General features: G+C 39.4%; 1 protein-coding gene across 1 annotated transcript in view; it reads left to right on the forward strand.

Annotated features, from left to right (window-relative positions):
* The window catches only part of Cntnap2 (contactin associated protein 2), a 1,675,080-nt gene that overhangs the window by 920,593 nt on the left and 737,575 nt on the right, over positions 1 to 16,912 (forward strand). The window contains exon 10 of the mRNA XM_042677312.1: positions 9,463 to 9,634. Within this exon, the coding sequence (XP_042533246.1) occupies positions 9,463 to 9,634 (172 nt within the window). The remainder of the gene's footprint in view (positions 1 to 9,462; positions 9,635 to 16,912) is intronic.

Below are 16,912 nucleotides of genomic sequence, written 5' to 3' on the forward strand. Positions count from 1 at the left end.
TGGTAGAGCGCTTGCCTTGCATGCATGAGGCCCTGGGTTCGATTCCTCAGCACCACATAAGCAAAAAGAAAAAATCCGGAAGTGGCGCTGTGGCTCAAGTGGTAGAGTGCTAGCCTTGAGTTGAAGAGCTGAGGGACAGCGCCCAGGCCCAGAGTTCAGGCCCCACGACCAGACCCCCTTCCCCCCTCAAAAAAAGAACTGGGTAGCAGCGAAACTGTGAAGGTCTGGACTCAGGGGGTGTGAAAGGCCCAGAGAGTTGTGTAAAAGGTGAAAGTGCAGGGATGTGAGTGTGCTCTTCAGGGAGGGAGTGTGCAAAGGCTGAGAATGACTCTGCATTAGTTAACACACACAGCTTTAGAGATAAAGAATTGAAGGTAAGACGCTTGGGTGCGGCCACAGGCAATGCTAGAATACCAGACAGAGACAAGGACAAGGGATGTTGTGTTTGGAACACGTGAGATGCATTGCAGTGGAGAAATCAAAGAAACTTGAAGTACATTCGCTGTGAGTGTTCATTCAAGGACCAAGGAGATAAGGGGGGAGACGTCCCTACATAGTCGTGTCAGGGGGTGGGGATAGAGCCATAATAAAGGCAAATCCACCAGAAAGACAGATACAGCCCAGATAAACTCTGAGCAATGTCCACACTTACATCCTACAAAGAAACCAGAATAGGAATCAACAGTACCAGCGAAGCCAAAAAGAGCCACTAGGCTAGACACCACTCTGTTATGAAGGGAAGCGAAGCTATGGAGAAGGAAAACAATGTTATTCTAGATCTTCTGATTCTATTTTATTTAGTCAAAGAATCAGCTGTCTGGCCTCTTTGACCACAACCCTGTTTATATTCCTTAAGCTCGTTTTCTTAATGAGAATAAAGAATCCTTAAGGACGAAAGAAGTATGTTGTCAGTTATGCAAATAGATAGAGAAATGCCTGAAATTACATAGCAACGTCTGTCAGTAAAAAGCTGACACAGGTTTGTTAGCCCCTTTGACATACACAAGGTGCGAGGACCTTTAAGCACTTCATTTAGAGATCAATTTTACTATCTCGCCCTCCCCCCTGCAGGGTTTCCTGTGCTGCTCACAAACTGTAATTTGTCTACTTCCTGGATAAAGAACCAGAGAACACAAAGCACAAATAATTTAAACAACACCCAAGACTCAGAGGGAAACATACTTGGCTTTCTATCTTATCCACATCCATTATAAGGAAGCAGTTAACATAAATGTTATAAAGAAAAGTAACTTACATTTAGATGTTGCATCATTAAACTGAACTATCCACGCAGGAGGCTGACATTTGAGGATCACAGTTCAAAGCCAGCCTGGGCAGGAAAGCCCACGAGTCTCTTGTTTCCAATGAACCACCAATATAACCGGAAATGGAGCTATGGGCCCAAGTGCTAGAGTGCTAACCTTGAGCACAGAAAGCTCAGGGACAGCGCCCAGGACACCCCTAACTGCCCGCCCCCCACCCTCCCATACACACACAAATTAATTGACTCAATAATTACCTGCAAAGAAGTTACCCTTTTATTGGTGAACTCCTGGATTATGGGTGCTAGGCTCCCTATACCCCACTACAGCTTGTACACCCTCCCATCTTCCTTTCAGAACTGTGTTTGTAATCCCACAGCACACTTCTGCAGCTTCATGGACTCAAATGTAAACCCAGGACCAGCCCTGTGTGCCGAGGCAACTCAGATGCCACAATCAACCACACAGACGACCATCTGGGTCCCTGCTTCACGTCATCGCTGAGGTTTTGCTCCTGCCTCTGTCTCCGTTTTCTTCGTGGGCTCATTTTCCTATCCTCTGTCTTTGATTTACAGTTGATTCCTAAAGCTCTAACCTTGGCCCTCTTTGCTTAGTGAGCCACACAATTCCTTCAGGCAATTGCAGCCCAAGGCCTTTGGATCTTTCTCAGATCCTGACCTCTCCTGACTGCACACCGATGTGGATGTGAAGCTGGGTACTGGGCCCTCCGTCTTGGATCCCCTGAAGTACTCTAGACTGGGCGAGTCCCAGCCCTTCACTCATCAGAACGTTCAATACCCTTGTCTAGCTGCCTGAAGACCCACTGCTCCCCAATGTTCTCCCCATCAGCATCAATCTAGTTATTCAGCAAGAGATCTAAGAGTTATTCTGCTCATCTCTCTCTATGTGCAGTGCTTCTATATGATGGACAGGACTAGATAGATAGACCAATTGAGTTTTCCTGTTAAACATCTCTCATCCATCTCCTCTACTTTAGCTTCACCGATATATTCTACTAAGACAGTCAGGAAAAAAAAGTGTTATTTAACCAGTGGTCAGAGAACCTCTGAGTAACTCAAACAGTGCCCAGAAGAAAAGGAAAGTGGGATATGAAGCATCATTTCAGGCCAGGCATGGTGGTACATTCCTTAGTCCCAGCTAGGCAGTAGGTAGAGGTAGGAGAATCAATGCCTTAAATGAGCACCATCTAAAAGCATAAGACCCTGTCTGAAAAATAACTTGAATCATCACAAGTTAGCAAGGAGCTATAATAGGAAGGGCTTTTAGTTGCCAATTATTTATTCACTATTATACAGATCATCTGATAGATGCTTGTCCACTGGATTATGATTGTAACTTTTTCTTTCTTCCTCTTCCCCACATCTTCTTGACATGTTTTTTGAGCACGCCAATAATGCATTTTATACTCCAGTTGTCTTCAATTAGGCCAGAAGAAGCCATTTTAAGCTGCTTCCTTCATACTCTGTCATGGATCTAGCTTTCTAGCAGCCCTCTCACTTCTTTACGATGCAACAAAATCTTCAAGAGTCACTCTGCACATGTTCTAACTCGGTTCTGCAATCCACCATTTTTCTCAGGAGTCCTGGTTTTAGACAGTAGTGATGCCCAGATCTCTGAGGTGACTCCACTTCCAGATGCTTCTCAGAGGATGACAGAATTTTCAGTACAATAACCACATATGCAAATCTCTCTCTAAATATATACTTCATTCTATACGTTTACCTATATAGAAAATGCCAAGTTCGAACTTAAGGATTAAATTCCCACCCAAGCCTATAAAGTCTGTTTGTTCTTTCTCATGTGCCATATTTGTTCCATCCTCTCTGACATTGTAACCTGGCTTTCACTCGCCTCACTATATTTATTTATGTGCTCAATTAACCTGTCCTGTACCCAGCTACACATGGTACACAGCATCCTGTATTAGTGCTCTCAATGGTAGATACCAAGCATCACAAGGCTCACTTATGGTCCACTCTACTTAGCATTTGCTATAAACTCAATCCCAAGACTTGTTTTCCTGTCCCTGCTCAAGTGATTTTGCCTAAGTCCTTCATGAAGACTGGGATAATAGCAGTGGTTGGTAGATACTTTGAACAATCTTCCAAGATTATATTGGAAAGCAGATTCGAAGTTGTCCTTAACATCTTTGTAGCATTCTGCTAACCTCTCTAATCGTCCAAGCTTCCTACCTTTAAAGTAGATGTGAATAGAGAAACCTTATGGACCCACATGAGTTTTCCAGCCTCGTATCTATTGTTTGCTTTTCCTGTTCCATCGGATTAACATTATAACTTACAACAGTTTAGATTGGCATTCTAATGTCAGTGCAAATGTCAGCATGTTTCTCACTGACATATTTCTGAATTAAAATTTTAAGACCTTGAACACTCAGAAAATCCTTTTGTCAGCAAGAATAATAAACTGAGTGGACTTCAAATCAGATATGGAGCTTTTATGTGATAAAGCTTAAAACAGAAATCTCAAACATTTCAATAATGCAACATAATTCCACTGATCCTATAAGAAGGGGAACTTTGCAGTTACTGATGGCAAGATGCGGGCGAGACTGACAAGACTCCATTTTGCCACGGCTATGATAGCACATTGTTCACCCATAAAATCCAATCACAGCAAACCATATATTCACTGTACTTTAACATCAAAATCCATAGGCTTAAATGTAAATCTCTGAGCCAAAAGCATACAACAGTTTTACCTCTTTATGTTACCTCCCAACTAACTTGATCATCTTTTCATTAAGCTTTGCTTTATTTGCGTTTTACAGCTATTCATTTCTGACCCTCAAAATCCTAGCTCCAAACTTGTATCTGCAAACAATCCCACTATTAATCTTCTAAGCAAGTTAAATGCTGAGCGAACAAGCAGCCCCTGAAAGCATCACAGCATGTCCGTCATGATCAGGGCCAATTGTATAAATACAATCATAAAAGGAGCTTCAGTGCATGGGCTCACACAGTTAGACTCGGTGTGAAAGTCAGACTGGCTGCCGGCCCACCAGAGACCCTGAGATCCCTGTGATTGTTCAGTGCAATAAGATGGGAGCCTCTGATCAATGGGAACTCATGAGCAGAGCAGAGGCCCAGGCCGAAGGTATGGAAGCTCCCTGGAGAGCAGCTGGTTGCAAGTCTAGGTTGGGAGGGTGGAGAGGCTGGAGTGTGATACTCGTGGGCAAAAGAAGGCATAAAGGATGCATCTGTTTAGGAAGAATAGAGTCTGCATGTGCTGATTCAATTCTTTCTTTTTCTGCTTCTATTCTATCTCCACTCCTACCTAGAGGTGTTGCCCACATTCTGGGAGGTTCTTTCCCAACTTCTTTCCCAACTGCCTCCCTCCGCCTCCCCCCCCCCCCCCCCGTCTGTCAATTCTCTCTGGGAATGTCCTCACAGACACACAGAGATACACACCAATCTTGCAGCCCTACCTTAATCCAATCAATTTGGCAATTAAATTTAACCATCATATACAGACACCAATATGCTGGTGATTTTATTGAGTTTATATTCATCCATAAACAAAACTGAAAACAAGAAGTTTGTTTCCTTGTGTTTCAAAAGAAGTTAGATTACCAAAGACTTTTAGTATCAAAACTTCAGTGTCTTTAGATCACTGTTAACTCTAAGGAGATTGTTTGGATTCTACTTGTTTTGTAAGACTGGGTAGAATTTGTATTATTAGTTCATATGTGTATTCTAATTCTTAAAACTCTTTAGAACCAGGCACCAGTGGTTCATGCCCGTAATCCTAGATCAGGAGGCTGAAATCTGAGGACTGCAGTTCAAATCCAGTCTGGGAAAAGAGTTTATAAGTCTCTTAACTCCAATAATCACACAAAAAAATCCCCAAGTAGTAGAGTGTTATTAGCCTTGAGCAAAAGAACTTCAGGCAGAGTATCAGGGCCTTGAGTTCAAGTCCCAAAATAGACACCAAAATAAAATAAAAACAAAACAAATGAAAAAATATGAGAAAGTAACATCAAATTAGTTCATTGTAATCTGTATGAATTATTTATTGTTATGTAACTTATCTAAGTCAAGTCAGATAAAAAAAAACTCCCCTGGGAGATTTCCAGAGAAAGTGGATTTCTTTGGGTTTAGTTCTTCAAAGGAAGCTTCTTTCTATGTGAAGACTGATGAACAGGTTTTATACCTACCATATACCCAATGTCCAGTGGAAAGATAGACATAGAGAAACTAATTTAGACTCAGATTCAACGTAGAGGAAATAAGAAACAGTTTTGAAATCAAACCTAGAATACATTGGTAGTTCTTTGATTAGCATCGGGTCTTCACTACATCTTGGAATTAGTTTTCTGTGGTTCCTTGCTCTGCTCTTTAGATCTTAACTCCACCATTTAAGTCTAAAAGTGTCTTCTCAAATTTTACCATTCAATGATCCTTTCAACAAACTAGTGGTGATATTGCCAATCTTGTTCTCCTAAAAATGAATGGGATTCCTATGAATGTTTTTTAAGTTTGTGCCATTAAATGAAATGAGGATCTTTGGTGTCTCCTAATTGTTAGCTGTCAAATCATGACAGAGCTTCTGAGGTGGTCACATAGAGTTTGCATTCATGTCTCCTTGTTATCATTACGCCATGACTTTCTGGCATTTGCTCTTTGCCAGTGAGGGATTTTTTTATTGCATTGTTCATCACCCAGATAGATGGAAATTGGGAACATTTTTATAAATTCATCTATTTCTGGCATTTTAGCTGGATATCTCCTTTTCCCCTTTACTTCCTATGGGATGGTACTACCTACATGGAAGGAAGGCAGGCTTAGCTAATCCTCTCAAAGCCACTCCAAAATATGCTTCCATAATCTTCTATGTCCTTCTTTATCAATCGAGATTAGCCATTGTAATACCAAAGGACAATTTCAATATGCTTCCTGGACATGTTATTAGGCTAATTTACTCATTTTTTCATAATAATCTGTTTTCTTTCCATATTATAGCCAAAGATATCAATAAATTCTTCTCCATAACATAACAAGAAGACATGCTTTCCATTTATGGTAACATTTTTCTTACCTTAGGTTAAGCTGTTACTGATGAACCTCTTCAGGATCATTAGGCTTCTGGCCAAGAGATTTCTTAAGGCTTCTCCAGCTTATTTACACTCTCCGGGCCCCAAATCGGTGCTTGTGAGGTTTGGGGTTTGATTTTCTCCCAGTACCCACTTACCTACTCATTACTTATCGCTGCATAACAAAGCACCTCCACAAACAGATTTGCAAACATGTTCATCTTTTATTGTCTTTCATAGGTCTTTCCTTAATCCAATACTGTTCAAGTTCATGGTGCTGATTTTCCAGCACAAAGATGAGGAGGGTAGCCAGCCTTGGAAGTCACCACTTAAATTTGTGTGTGTGTGTGTGTGTGTGTGTGTGCAGACACACTTGGATTCAGGGCCTTCTTATTCCACTTCCTTGCTCATGGCTAGTGTGTTATTACTTAAGCCACCTCTCTAGTACTGAACGGTTCTGGATGATTGGAGATGGACTCTCACAGACTTTTCTGTTCGGGCTAGCTTTGAACCGTGAACTCCCAGGTGTTGTCTCCTGAATTGCTCTCATTAGGATTACAGGCGTGAGCCCATGGTGCCTGACTTTGCACAACTTTACATCATCTGCAGAAGTCAGCCCTGACTGAAGTTGCCAGAAGACTGCAAAAGGGCACAAATACCCACAGGCAGAAGTTAATGGGATCCATCTTAGAAACCTTAGGGATAGTAGAAGAAGAGACCAAAAAAAGTGTCAATCCTAATGGATATGTAGAAGTTTGTCATGTTACCTTTCCCTCCAGTATATCTCATGAAGGAAAGTGAGACAACTGACAATTTCAGACTTTGAAACTATCAAGAACAAACCGACTGTTGTTGTGAGTGACATAGGAAGGCTTATTTTGTGAACTTGATTACACCCAATCTACAGTCATCCATGTTCACGCAGCTGCTCTGCTTCAGAGTTCCTACTTTTGTGAAATAGATCTTATTTTGAAATTTTTCAAAGTTAATGGGAATTTAGAGAATCCCAAGTCCTCACAGAAAAAAACAAAGATAATCTTCATGTAAGCAAGCCATAGTTACAGCTGGGTGTTTTCTCCATGCTAAATTTAGACATTAACCTCATTCCATTTTGCCTTGATTAGACAATGGAAAATCAAATGTACGCATACAACTATTCTAAATAGACCATGTATATAAGATCAGCATTTTCCTAAAAGGACTGTCAATGCAAACAAATAAACATGGCTTAGAAAATAACACACACCCATGCATACACATCAAACTATATTCCAGTACCAAGTTATCTGTTCATTGCTTTACTGACATAGAGCCTCAGATTTTTAATGTGAGAATCTCATTCAAATGTGATTTTACTTTTTCGTTATTGCACTGAAGGAAAATTATAGAGTGACCTCCTGCTGTCTGCAGGTATTTATTTGAAGAGACATGATATGTATGTAGAGTGCATGGAGTTCAATACTCTGTTTGACCTATGCCATCTGTACAGTAGGTCTCAGCATCTGTAACTTGAAACCACAGAGGGCAGGCTGCAGAACTATCACCAAAGTCACTATTGTAGACCTAAATACTGCGCGCCCAGTCCTAAATCTTATTCCACACTCTTTACTTCAAAGACTGCAGATATTTCACTCATCTTTCCCACAACCCCATCCAACTTCCACTGCAGAACATGTTGTCTTTCAAAATATCTAAAAAATTTTCACTTGATCCCTTAATTAAAAGCCCTCAGATATCCTTTGGGAAGCGGACTGCAACTTGCACCTTGCACTCTGGACACCATAGCTCCTTAGGAAGCATGTTTTTACAAAATAAAGAGCAGGTCACACAATGTTTTAAACACAACTAACAATAAATTTGAAAATGGGCATTTCTCCACACCAACAAAGAATGTAATGCATGTATGCAAATTTAAATATTCTTTTTTTTTTAGTCTTTTTTAAAAATTGTATTGCATTTTGATCAAAAGTTGGTCAAAACTACATGAAATAAATCCAGGAATAAGTCAGACTTACTGCACATACTTTGGTATATACTCTCTGAATGACAATGCCCTGAAGACAAAAGCGAGTGTTTAATATTCTAAATTATTACTATCGATCAAAGAGAATGGATCCTATTTTTAAATCCCCTAATGATTTATATCTATTTTTATTGAAAATCCACTTTTGCTCACTTAATGGCATATGTTGGTTCCAATCTGTTTTGTGTATAAATTATTTTTTATCTAAAGTGTTAAAAGCAGTGAGTTTATAAATAACTTTACATTTATAAACAGACTAATGAGTACAATTTAAAATTGCTCACTAGGAAAATTTGGTACAGACATCAATATGACATGCAGACATTTTGGGGACCTTCTAGAGGTACTTAATGCGAACAAGTAATATCATTCCCTTATGCCTCACATATTATGAACAATTGCAATTTTATTTTTTTATTGAAAAGCCATAATAGAAATTGATTGGTATTACTGTTTTAAAATTATTTAGCAATAAAATTCTCACAGTCTGGTTTCAAGCTTGGTTTATGCATATTCTATTTTCTCATCGAATCAATTATATTTATTGTGAAATTTCTGTCTTGTTATTCTCTTGCTTTTTTTATAGTAGTTCCATCTGTTAACACTTATATAGCTGCCATATAAAGTAGCTTCAGGAGGTGACAGGTAGGAAGATAAGGGTCGTGAGTTCAAAAATCCAACCTGGGCTGCAAAGTGAGGCCATGACCCCCAAATGGCAATATGCTAACTAAGAAGAGAAAGGAAGCTGGAGTTTATAAAGTTCTGAAGTTTCATGCTTGACTTCTGAAGGCAGGCTCAGTTAAAACCTGTGATCCTTAGAAATCAAGTGGGAGATGGACAGCGCAGGAAACATACAAAAGAGAAAATTCGAATGACAGAAGATCTGAGACAGACAATTGCCTTGTAGCTCAAAACAGGTGGACCCCGACTTTTCCCTCAAAATCCTGTCACATTCTCAAATGTCTTATGCAACAAACATGACTACCATAAGGTTCAAAGACACTGTAGTTGGACATGATGGCTGTGGGAAGATTTGACATGCACAAGACGTTCCATAAAGTGTAGTGGGTGCTGATTGTAATGTTCCTGCCTCTTCTGTTTCGCAGGTTTTCTGAACCAGATGAGTAACTCAAGTCACTCTACCCTTCAGCCCTCATTCCAAGGATGCATGCAACTCATCCAAGTAGATGATCAGCTGGTGAATTTATATGAGGTGGCACAAAGAAAGCCAGGAAGTTTTGCGAATGTCAGCATTGATATGTGTGCCATCATCGACAGGTAAGCCATGTGCATGCGGGGCCTCGGGCTGTTTGGGTTTTTCCTGTTCAAGATTGTCTTGCAGAACAAGGGAAATGCCCAACAGAAAAGGGAAGAATCAAAGAGACAAAGCATGGGATAATCGAGAGCTGTTTATTATGATGCATTTGTGATATTAGATGTGGCAGCACCTGTGGGAGGACTATGCACACACACACACACACACACACACACACACACACACACACACACACACACACACACAGTGGAAGAACAGATAGTGTCACCTTAGCCTTGATCAGGCTCCTTCAAAGAATGTGTACATTATACAGCTCAATCATAGTGGAACAGTAAGTGTAAGGATAGCGGAATCCTGATAAATACTTATTATTTATTTGTCATCTTTAAATAGTTGTACAAAAGGGGTTTTAATTCTATGTTCCACTTTATGGATACCATACATCTTTGAGTCTGACAGTTTAATTTTCCTTTGCCTTCTATGTTCCTAAGATGTCTTCTCTCTGTCTCTGTCATTACTCAGCCTGCACATTGTACTTTCCAAAGATCTCTTTTAGAACACAAAGAAATTTTGCAATTGTCAGTGTACAAATGGGGATTCATTGACATGAAATATTTGGAATAATTGACCCTGCTTGGAAAATACACATGTAAAGATACCACAAAATATAATCCTACTTAGTTTTTGCAAATCTGGGAAGGAGATTTTCATTAAAAAAAAAACATCAATTGAACTCTCAAGAGTAGAAAGATACACACTTTATATTCAATATTATAGTATCATGTGGACTACCTTTGCATACTTTTAAAATTGCCTTTCAAGACAATGTTTAACACTGCAATTTGAACTACTTTGTTGGCAAACATACTACACTTAACTATGACTTGAAGTTAACCTAATAATTTAAGGTGACTTTCTAAGCTATTTTTAAATCTTTTGAGGAAGGACTATTTCACTGTAAGTAATAATTATATTAATTTTGAAAATGTATTTCAATTTTAAACAATTTTTCAAACATGGCATTACTGCTTCTTTAGTGTGAGCTGCTTCAAAGTGTAAATCTTACATCTCTAATGAACTTATTTCATGTAAGCTATATTGTCATTCACAGACACATCACTAACCCTACCAATGTGTAAACTAACCTGTCACGAAATAAGTTTGTGTCTGTTGAAGCTTAGTAGAATGCCATTCCTGTGAATTGAACATTAAAGTTTATGGTGGCTCTAGAATATAATGTTTGAAAGCATGAATGTGTTTATAATAAGACAAAGAAAAAGCATACTGTGTAATTCTATACATGTGCAAGAATATTGTTATAAACAATATAAACAGTGTATAAACAGTATATGTTTGAAAAGAATAGCAAAACTCCTAATTTTTGAGCCATTAAGAATGCATGAGCTATTGTGTCTGCCTTAAGCAAGTGATGGTCATAATCAGAAAAGTTGAGATAAATGTTTTGGAGATCTCTTTTTTTTTAAAGTCTGATCTTAGATGCTATGTTCATAGTTTAACAACTGTTTTCTACACAGACACATTTGTTTCCTCCTAATAGTTAACACAGTAGATGGAAGATTTTAGTACCAGTCCTCTTTCCATGTCAGCAGGTTTAATGAGATAGTAATTTCTGTTTCTAATAAGTCCAGTCACCTTATTCTGCTTTGTAAACAGGCTGAATTTTGTATTACTGTTTCTCTTCAGACATCACGTTCCTTAGCCATTATATTTAAATTGTTTGTTACCAAAGAAGCACAGGTGAGATTGAGATTTTAATGCTCTACTCTAATAGAGACAGCAGGATATTGAACGGACACCCCTCATGCCCCACCCCCACCCCCATGAGTAAATGAGGCGTGAGGAAGTGGAGAGAATACACAATGGCCCCTGGGCTGAGGAGAAAAGCATGGTGCATTTAGGAGAGCCAGTATGGCTCAATTTCCAACCTATTGGTTTCCCCAAATGGGACAACCCCGGTGTCTATACTGTCAAGTTTTCTGTAACAGGCAGATTAGGGAGCCTATCCAGTCCTTCAAAATAACAATCTAGGCTTCTGTAAGGACATCATCACCTTTGTCTTAACCTCCAGAATTCACTTATGGAAAACATTTTCTCCTTGTAGTAATTTCTAGGACAACAACTTAAATACCAAAGGTGGTATCGAAAATGTTTCTAAACATCTAAAATGTTTCTCTGGTGAAATTTTAAAATATTAATATTGGGTTGAGTTTTTGAACATGTGGTATAAGAGTACATGCATTTTATTCAACTCTATTGCAGATTTCATTGAGGTCAAACTTAATCTGTGTCTCCAGGTGAGAGAAATGGCCATTTTTAGCAGTGACCCATGGAGATGATCCTTTAAGAATGCATCTTAGCATACCTTCTAGCTAACAAAGCTTCACAGATGCCTAACTCTACTGCCACTTCCCTGGAATTACACAAATACCCCGCTCTCCCCAAGGAAGCACATACCCATCACTTACTTTTGTCCTTACAAATTCCAGCTTGATTTGTACTTTGAGGGGAAGCAATAACAAAATGTAAACAAAGGATAAACAAATAAGAGAGATACCATAGAGATAATAAGAACAGCTACTATTTTGATGTTTTATTTTTACTATACTGAAGCTCATTGGAAGGAAGATTTGTGTATGTGTCACACTGGACTATCTCAGAGTATTTTTTTAACTTCTTGTTTGCTGCTTTTTTTTCAGAACTTAATGATAACTCCAAGGCTTCCTACTGCCTAGGGGAGCATTGGACCATTTGATCCATGCCCCAAAACATTTTTGAACTTTGCCTTTGAGACAAGGTCTTGCTGATCTTGCCTCAAATTTATATCTCTCTGCTCCCATCTCCTGAGTAGCTGAGGTTATAGGGTTACACCTCCACTCCTGGCTTACCTATTTTCTGAATACAGCATGGAAACAAGAAAAGGACAAGTATGCCCTGGCAGAGAATTATGTATTCAGAGCTTCTTTCTTGAGGAGACAAGATGTCAGTCACCTTTCCAGGTAGTAGAGATAAATCATTCAACAAAACAAACCAAGATCTGTGTGCATTTGAAGCTCATCTTATGTGGAAAGGGGAGGAAAGACAAACAATAAACTACAGATATAATGTAAAAGTAAAAAATACATATTAGGTTAGGACAATTTTGTGTTGTGGAAAGAAAGAAAGACACGTAAGCAATGCAAGGAAGATTTGCACGCCTGAGATCGAAGTGCTGGTCAGAGTGGGCCTCACTGAAAAGAATACTAGTGCAAGATCTGGAAACAGTAACCGAATTTACCAACGTGTAGGAAGAACATTCTAGACAGAAAGAACAGTCAACACAAAGAAGTCATCCTGACCTGGGAGCCAAGCTGGCGAGCTTGCAAACCTAAGAAGAGCGGTAGGAGAGCAGAACTGGACCCTGGGGACTTCTGTGCTCTTTTAAAGATTTGACATTTATTCAGAGAGAACTTGAGGTCTCAGGAAAGTCCTGACAGGAAGTAGTTTGTATCTTAAAAGGCAGATTCCAGCTCTGGGAAGAGGAGGAACTAGGCTGCTCTCCTAATCCAGTGAAAGATGCTGGTAGATGGATTAGGATATGGGCACAGAACAATGAGATGTGGCGAATTCCAAATGTATTTATAATTTTTTAAGATATGAGATAGATAATATTTATATAATCTATAGGTTTATAGATTTATAAGATATATTTTCCCAGTGGAATAGAGTGTCAAGGGAAAAAAATGAATACATCCAAAATTTGGGGTACAAACCACTGGGAGGACTTTCTGTTTCCTCCAAGGAAGAATATGAATGTTAATGATTAGTCAGGGGAGTGAAGAAAATAAACCCAAAATTTCGTTTTGGATGTCAGTAGCAATGTCTACCGGAAATTTAAGCAAAAAGTCAGGGACACCCTTGATTCCGTGTAAGTAACAAACATGTATCTTCAGGTTACCCAGGAGGCCTTGGTGACTGACAGGTTGCCTGGGGTAACTAAAGCCAGACTTTACAGTTTCTTCAACTAGTTCTCATGACCAGGAAGCGGGGAGATAGAAAGTGGTCAGGAGGGCTAGGAAGGTGGCTCAGTAATAGAGTGCTTGCCTCGCCTGCCTAAGGCCCTGGGTTTGATTCCTCAGCACCACATAAACAGAAAAGGCTAGAAGTGGTGCTGTAGCTCAAGAGGTAGAGCTAGCCTTGAGCTGAAGAGCTGAGGGACAGCGCCCAAGCCCAGAGTTCAGGCCCCATGACCAACCAAAAAAAAAAAAAAAAAGAGAAAGAAAGAAAGAAAGAAAGAAAGAAAGAAAGAAAGAAAGAAAGAAAAGAAAGAAAGAAAGAAAGAAAGAAAGAAAGAGAGAAAGAGAGAAAGAAAAGAGAAAGAAAGAAAAGAGAAAGAAAGAAAGGAAAAGAAAAGGATCAGGATACTCTTCTGACAGTGTAAATCTCTGCCTTCCACTTCTCAGTAATTCATCAAGCCCATATCCTACAACATTTCTGAAAATGTAAGAAACTCATCCTATCCAGAAAACCCATCACTCGTTTATCTTGCTTTCTTAACTTTCTTTAATCCACATTTCCTGCCCTTAGGTCTTTGCCTCCTTACAGCTCTTCACTTGTCTGGTCCAATGCCTATTTTCAACCATATTCTCCCTGACCTTGATTTCAGGTGTAAAAGTCCCCCAAGCAGGAACCTCTAGCCCTACACCTACCGCCAGAGTTAGACACAGTCACTTCCTCCAACCAGGAAGCAGTGCAAACGCAGCATGAGCCATTTCAAATTGAGGAAGCTGAAAGCAGGAATCAGAAAAAGAGTCTGAGCTGTGGTTAGGGGCTAGATGAGTCACAGAAAGCCCTAGAAGACACTGATTAGAATTCTGAAAAAAAAAAAAAAAAAAATCACTGGTTAGCGATTTGGGCAGAATCACTGCAATAGATAACAGTGTTAGAATTTGTGAATCCATGTGGAGTTCTTGTTGGGCTTGTTTCTGTGGTCTTTTCCAGCACATATGGGTAGGAAGAAGCTAGTATTAAAATAGTTGAGCTTCTGTGGGTGGTGAACATGCTTGGGTTGGCAAGACGAATATGTTTTGAAAGTAACTGTGAAGTCCATTTTGCAAGTCAAGTTTATGTTTTCTATTTTGAGCCTTAAGCCAGCCTTCACAGTGGAGCTCCCAGCAGGATGAATTTCACCTCCTGAGAGGAGCAGGGACATGACATAGCTTTGGTTACTGGAAGAAAAGCAAGAGTCCTGTTAATGGAGTTCTAGAGGAAACGTTGTTTCCTTATGTCTGATTATGGTCTCTTACCTTCCACCATCCTTGTTTAAGGCTAACATAATATTTATAGCTGTATCACAGCAAACTTCGGATTAGCAGCTGCCTTCACACCACCCTGTATGAAATATCTTAATCCTTGTTTTATAAGCCAGTATAAATCAAATTTAATTTTTCTTGAAATGAAAAACTTCTATCGGTCCCCCATCCCTCACTCCTAAAATCTATCTGATAACTTTTTTTTAACTACTGCATGGAGAGACAAACTCCCTAGTGTGCAAATGGCTTAGGAAGAAAAGGGAATCTGATTGTTTGATATATTAAGTTTCGTTCCATGGAGGCTCCCTAGAGATGGAAATTTAGTGACTGAACAGCCCCACAGGGACCCAAGCAAATTCATAGCATTACAATTTGCAACTGTCTTGTAAAAGGACTTAAAAGCTAGTCTAAGAAGCTCATTGAAATGAGGATTTTTTTTATGTCTACTTGTCTTGTAAATATATTAGGAAACGAAATCTGTAAATGTTCTGGACAGCACAAAGGGTAGAAAAGGACAAAGAAATGTCTAATTTAAAGACAGTCCAGAAAATTACTCCCGAAGAAACCGTGAAAGATTAGATTCTTTTTCCTGAATTAAAAATTATTAGTCTTTAAAATTTTTGGTGGGGGGAGGGGGTTGAAGGTACATAATCACACACCAAATACTTATTTTTTTTAATTCTTTGATTTCACAAACATATACCCAGTTTGATGTTTTACTTTAAATATATAAATTTGGGGGGGGGGTTGTTTTGTTTTTTATATTAGTAGGGGTTTGAATTCAGGGCCCTCTGCATGCTTGGCTAGAACTATACTATCTAAATTACAACTCCAGGATAGATTGTGTGTCAGTCCTGAGGCTTGAACTCAGGGCCTGGGCATTGTCCCTGAGCTTTTGTACTTAAGCTTAGCTCTCTACCACCTGAGGCACAGCTCTAATTCTAGCTTTTTTTTCTTTTCTTTTCTTTTCTTTTCTTTCCCTTCCTTCCTTCCTTCCTTCCTTCCTTCCTTCCTTCCTTCCTTCCTTCCTTCCTTCCTTCCTTCCTTCCTTCTTTTGTAGTTAATTGGGATAAGAGTCTCACAGACTTTTCTGCCTAGTTTAGCTTCAAACTATGATCCTTGGACCTCAACTTCCTGAGTAGCTAGGATTACAGGCCTGAACCACTGGCACCTGTCTCTAGGCTGGATTTTTGATGGCTAATTAGAGATGAAGTCTCTTAGACTTTTGTGCTAGTCTTCATCTCTCATCCTCTGTATCTCAAATTCCTCAGTGGCTAGAATGATAGCCATGAGGCACTAATGGTCAAGTAGTATATGGATTTTTATATACCATGTGAGATACTCAATGCTCAGTCGACTGTACTAGGAAATGAATAAAACCAACCAGAAGGAGTTTGTGAATCTAATAAGAACACATTGATGATTTATATTCCTCAAAAAACTATGGGTCAATGGCTATTTGCCTAACATCCAGGAGACCCCTGGGTCTAATCCTCAGCAAGGAAATAAATACATCAATGACTAAGTAAATAACATAAAACAAAATGAAGTTTGCTTTCCCAACTTGAAAAACCTATGTCATAAATTGGCATGACCACACATGTCTGCCATCCCAGCAACTCAGGAGACAGAAGCAGGAGGAGAGCCAGTTCAAGACAGACCCAGAGAAAGGTAACAAACCCCTGTCTCAGAAACAAAAGAAGAGAAAAGAACTATGGCTGTGGCCCAAATGGTAGAAGGCATGAAGCCAAGCTTCTTCCTTTGTGGCCCTCCCAAATGGTTTGAGGGCTCTTCATAGGTTGCTTTGGTAAGAGAAGCCATATGCCTATGCATTTGATCCTCTGTGCCCTTCCCACGTTTAATTTTTACAGAGCAAGAGAATAGAGAGACATTTATTAATCATTGGCCAGGGTGGTCCCAGCTTGTGTTTCTAGAATAGAATCTTGTAATCCTTCCTGCACAAGTACCATA

This window comes from Dipodomys spectabilis, unplaced genomic scaffold (assembly GCF_019054845.1).
Source record: "Dipodomys spectabilis isolate Male_0828 unplaced genomic scaffold, ASM1905484v1 ptg000034l, whole genome shotgun sequence".
NCBI classification, from domain to species: Eukaryota; Metazoa; Chordata; class Mammalia; order Rodentia; family Heteromyidae; genus Dipodomys; species Dipodomys spectabilis.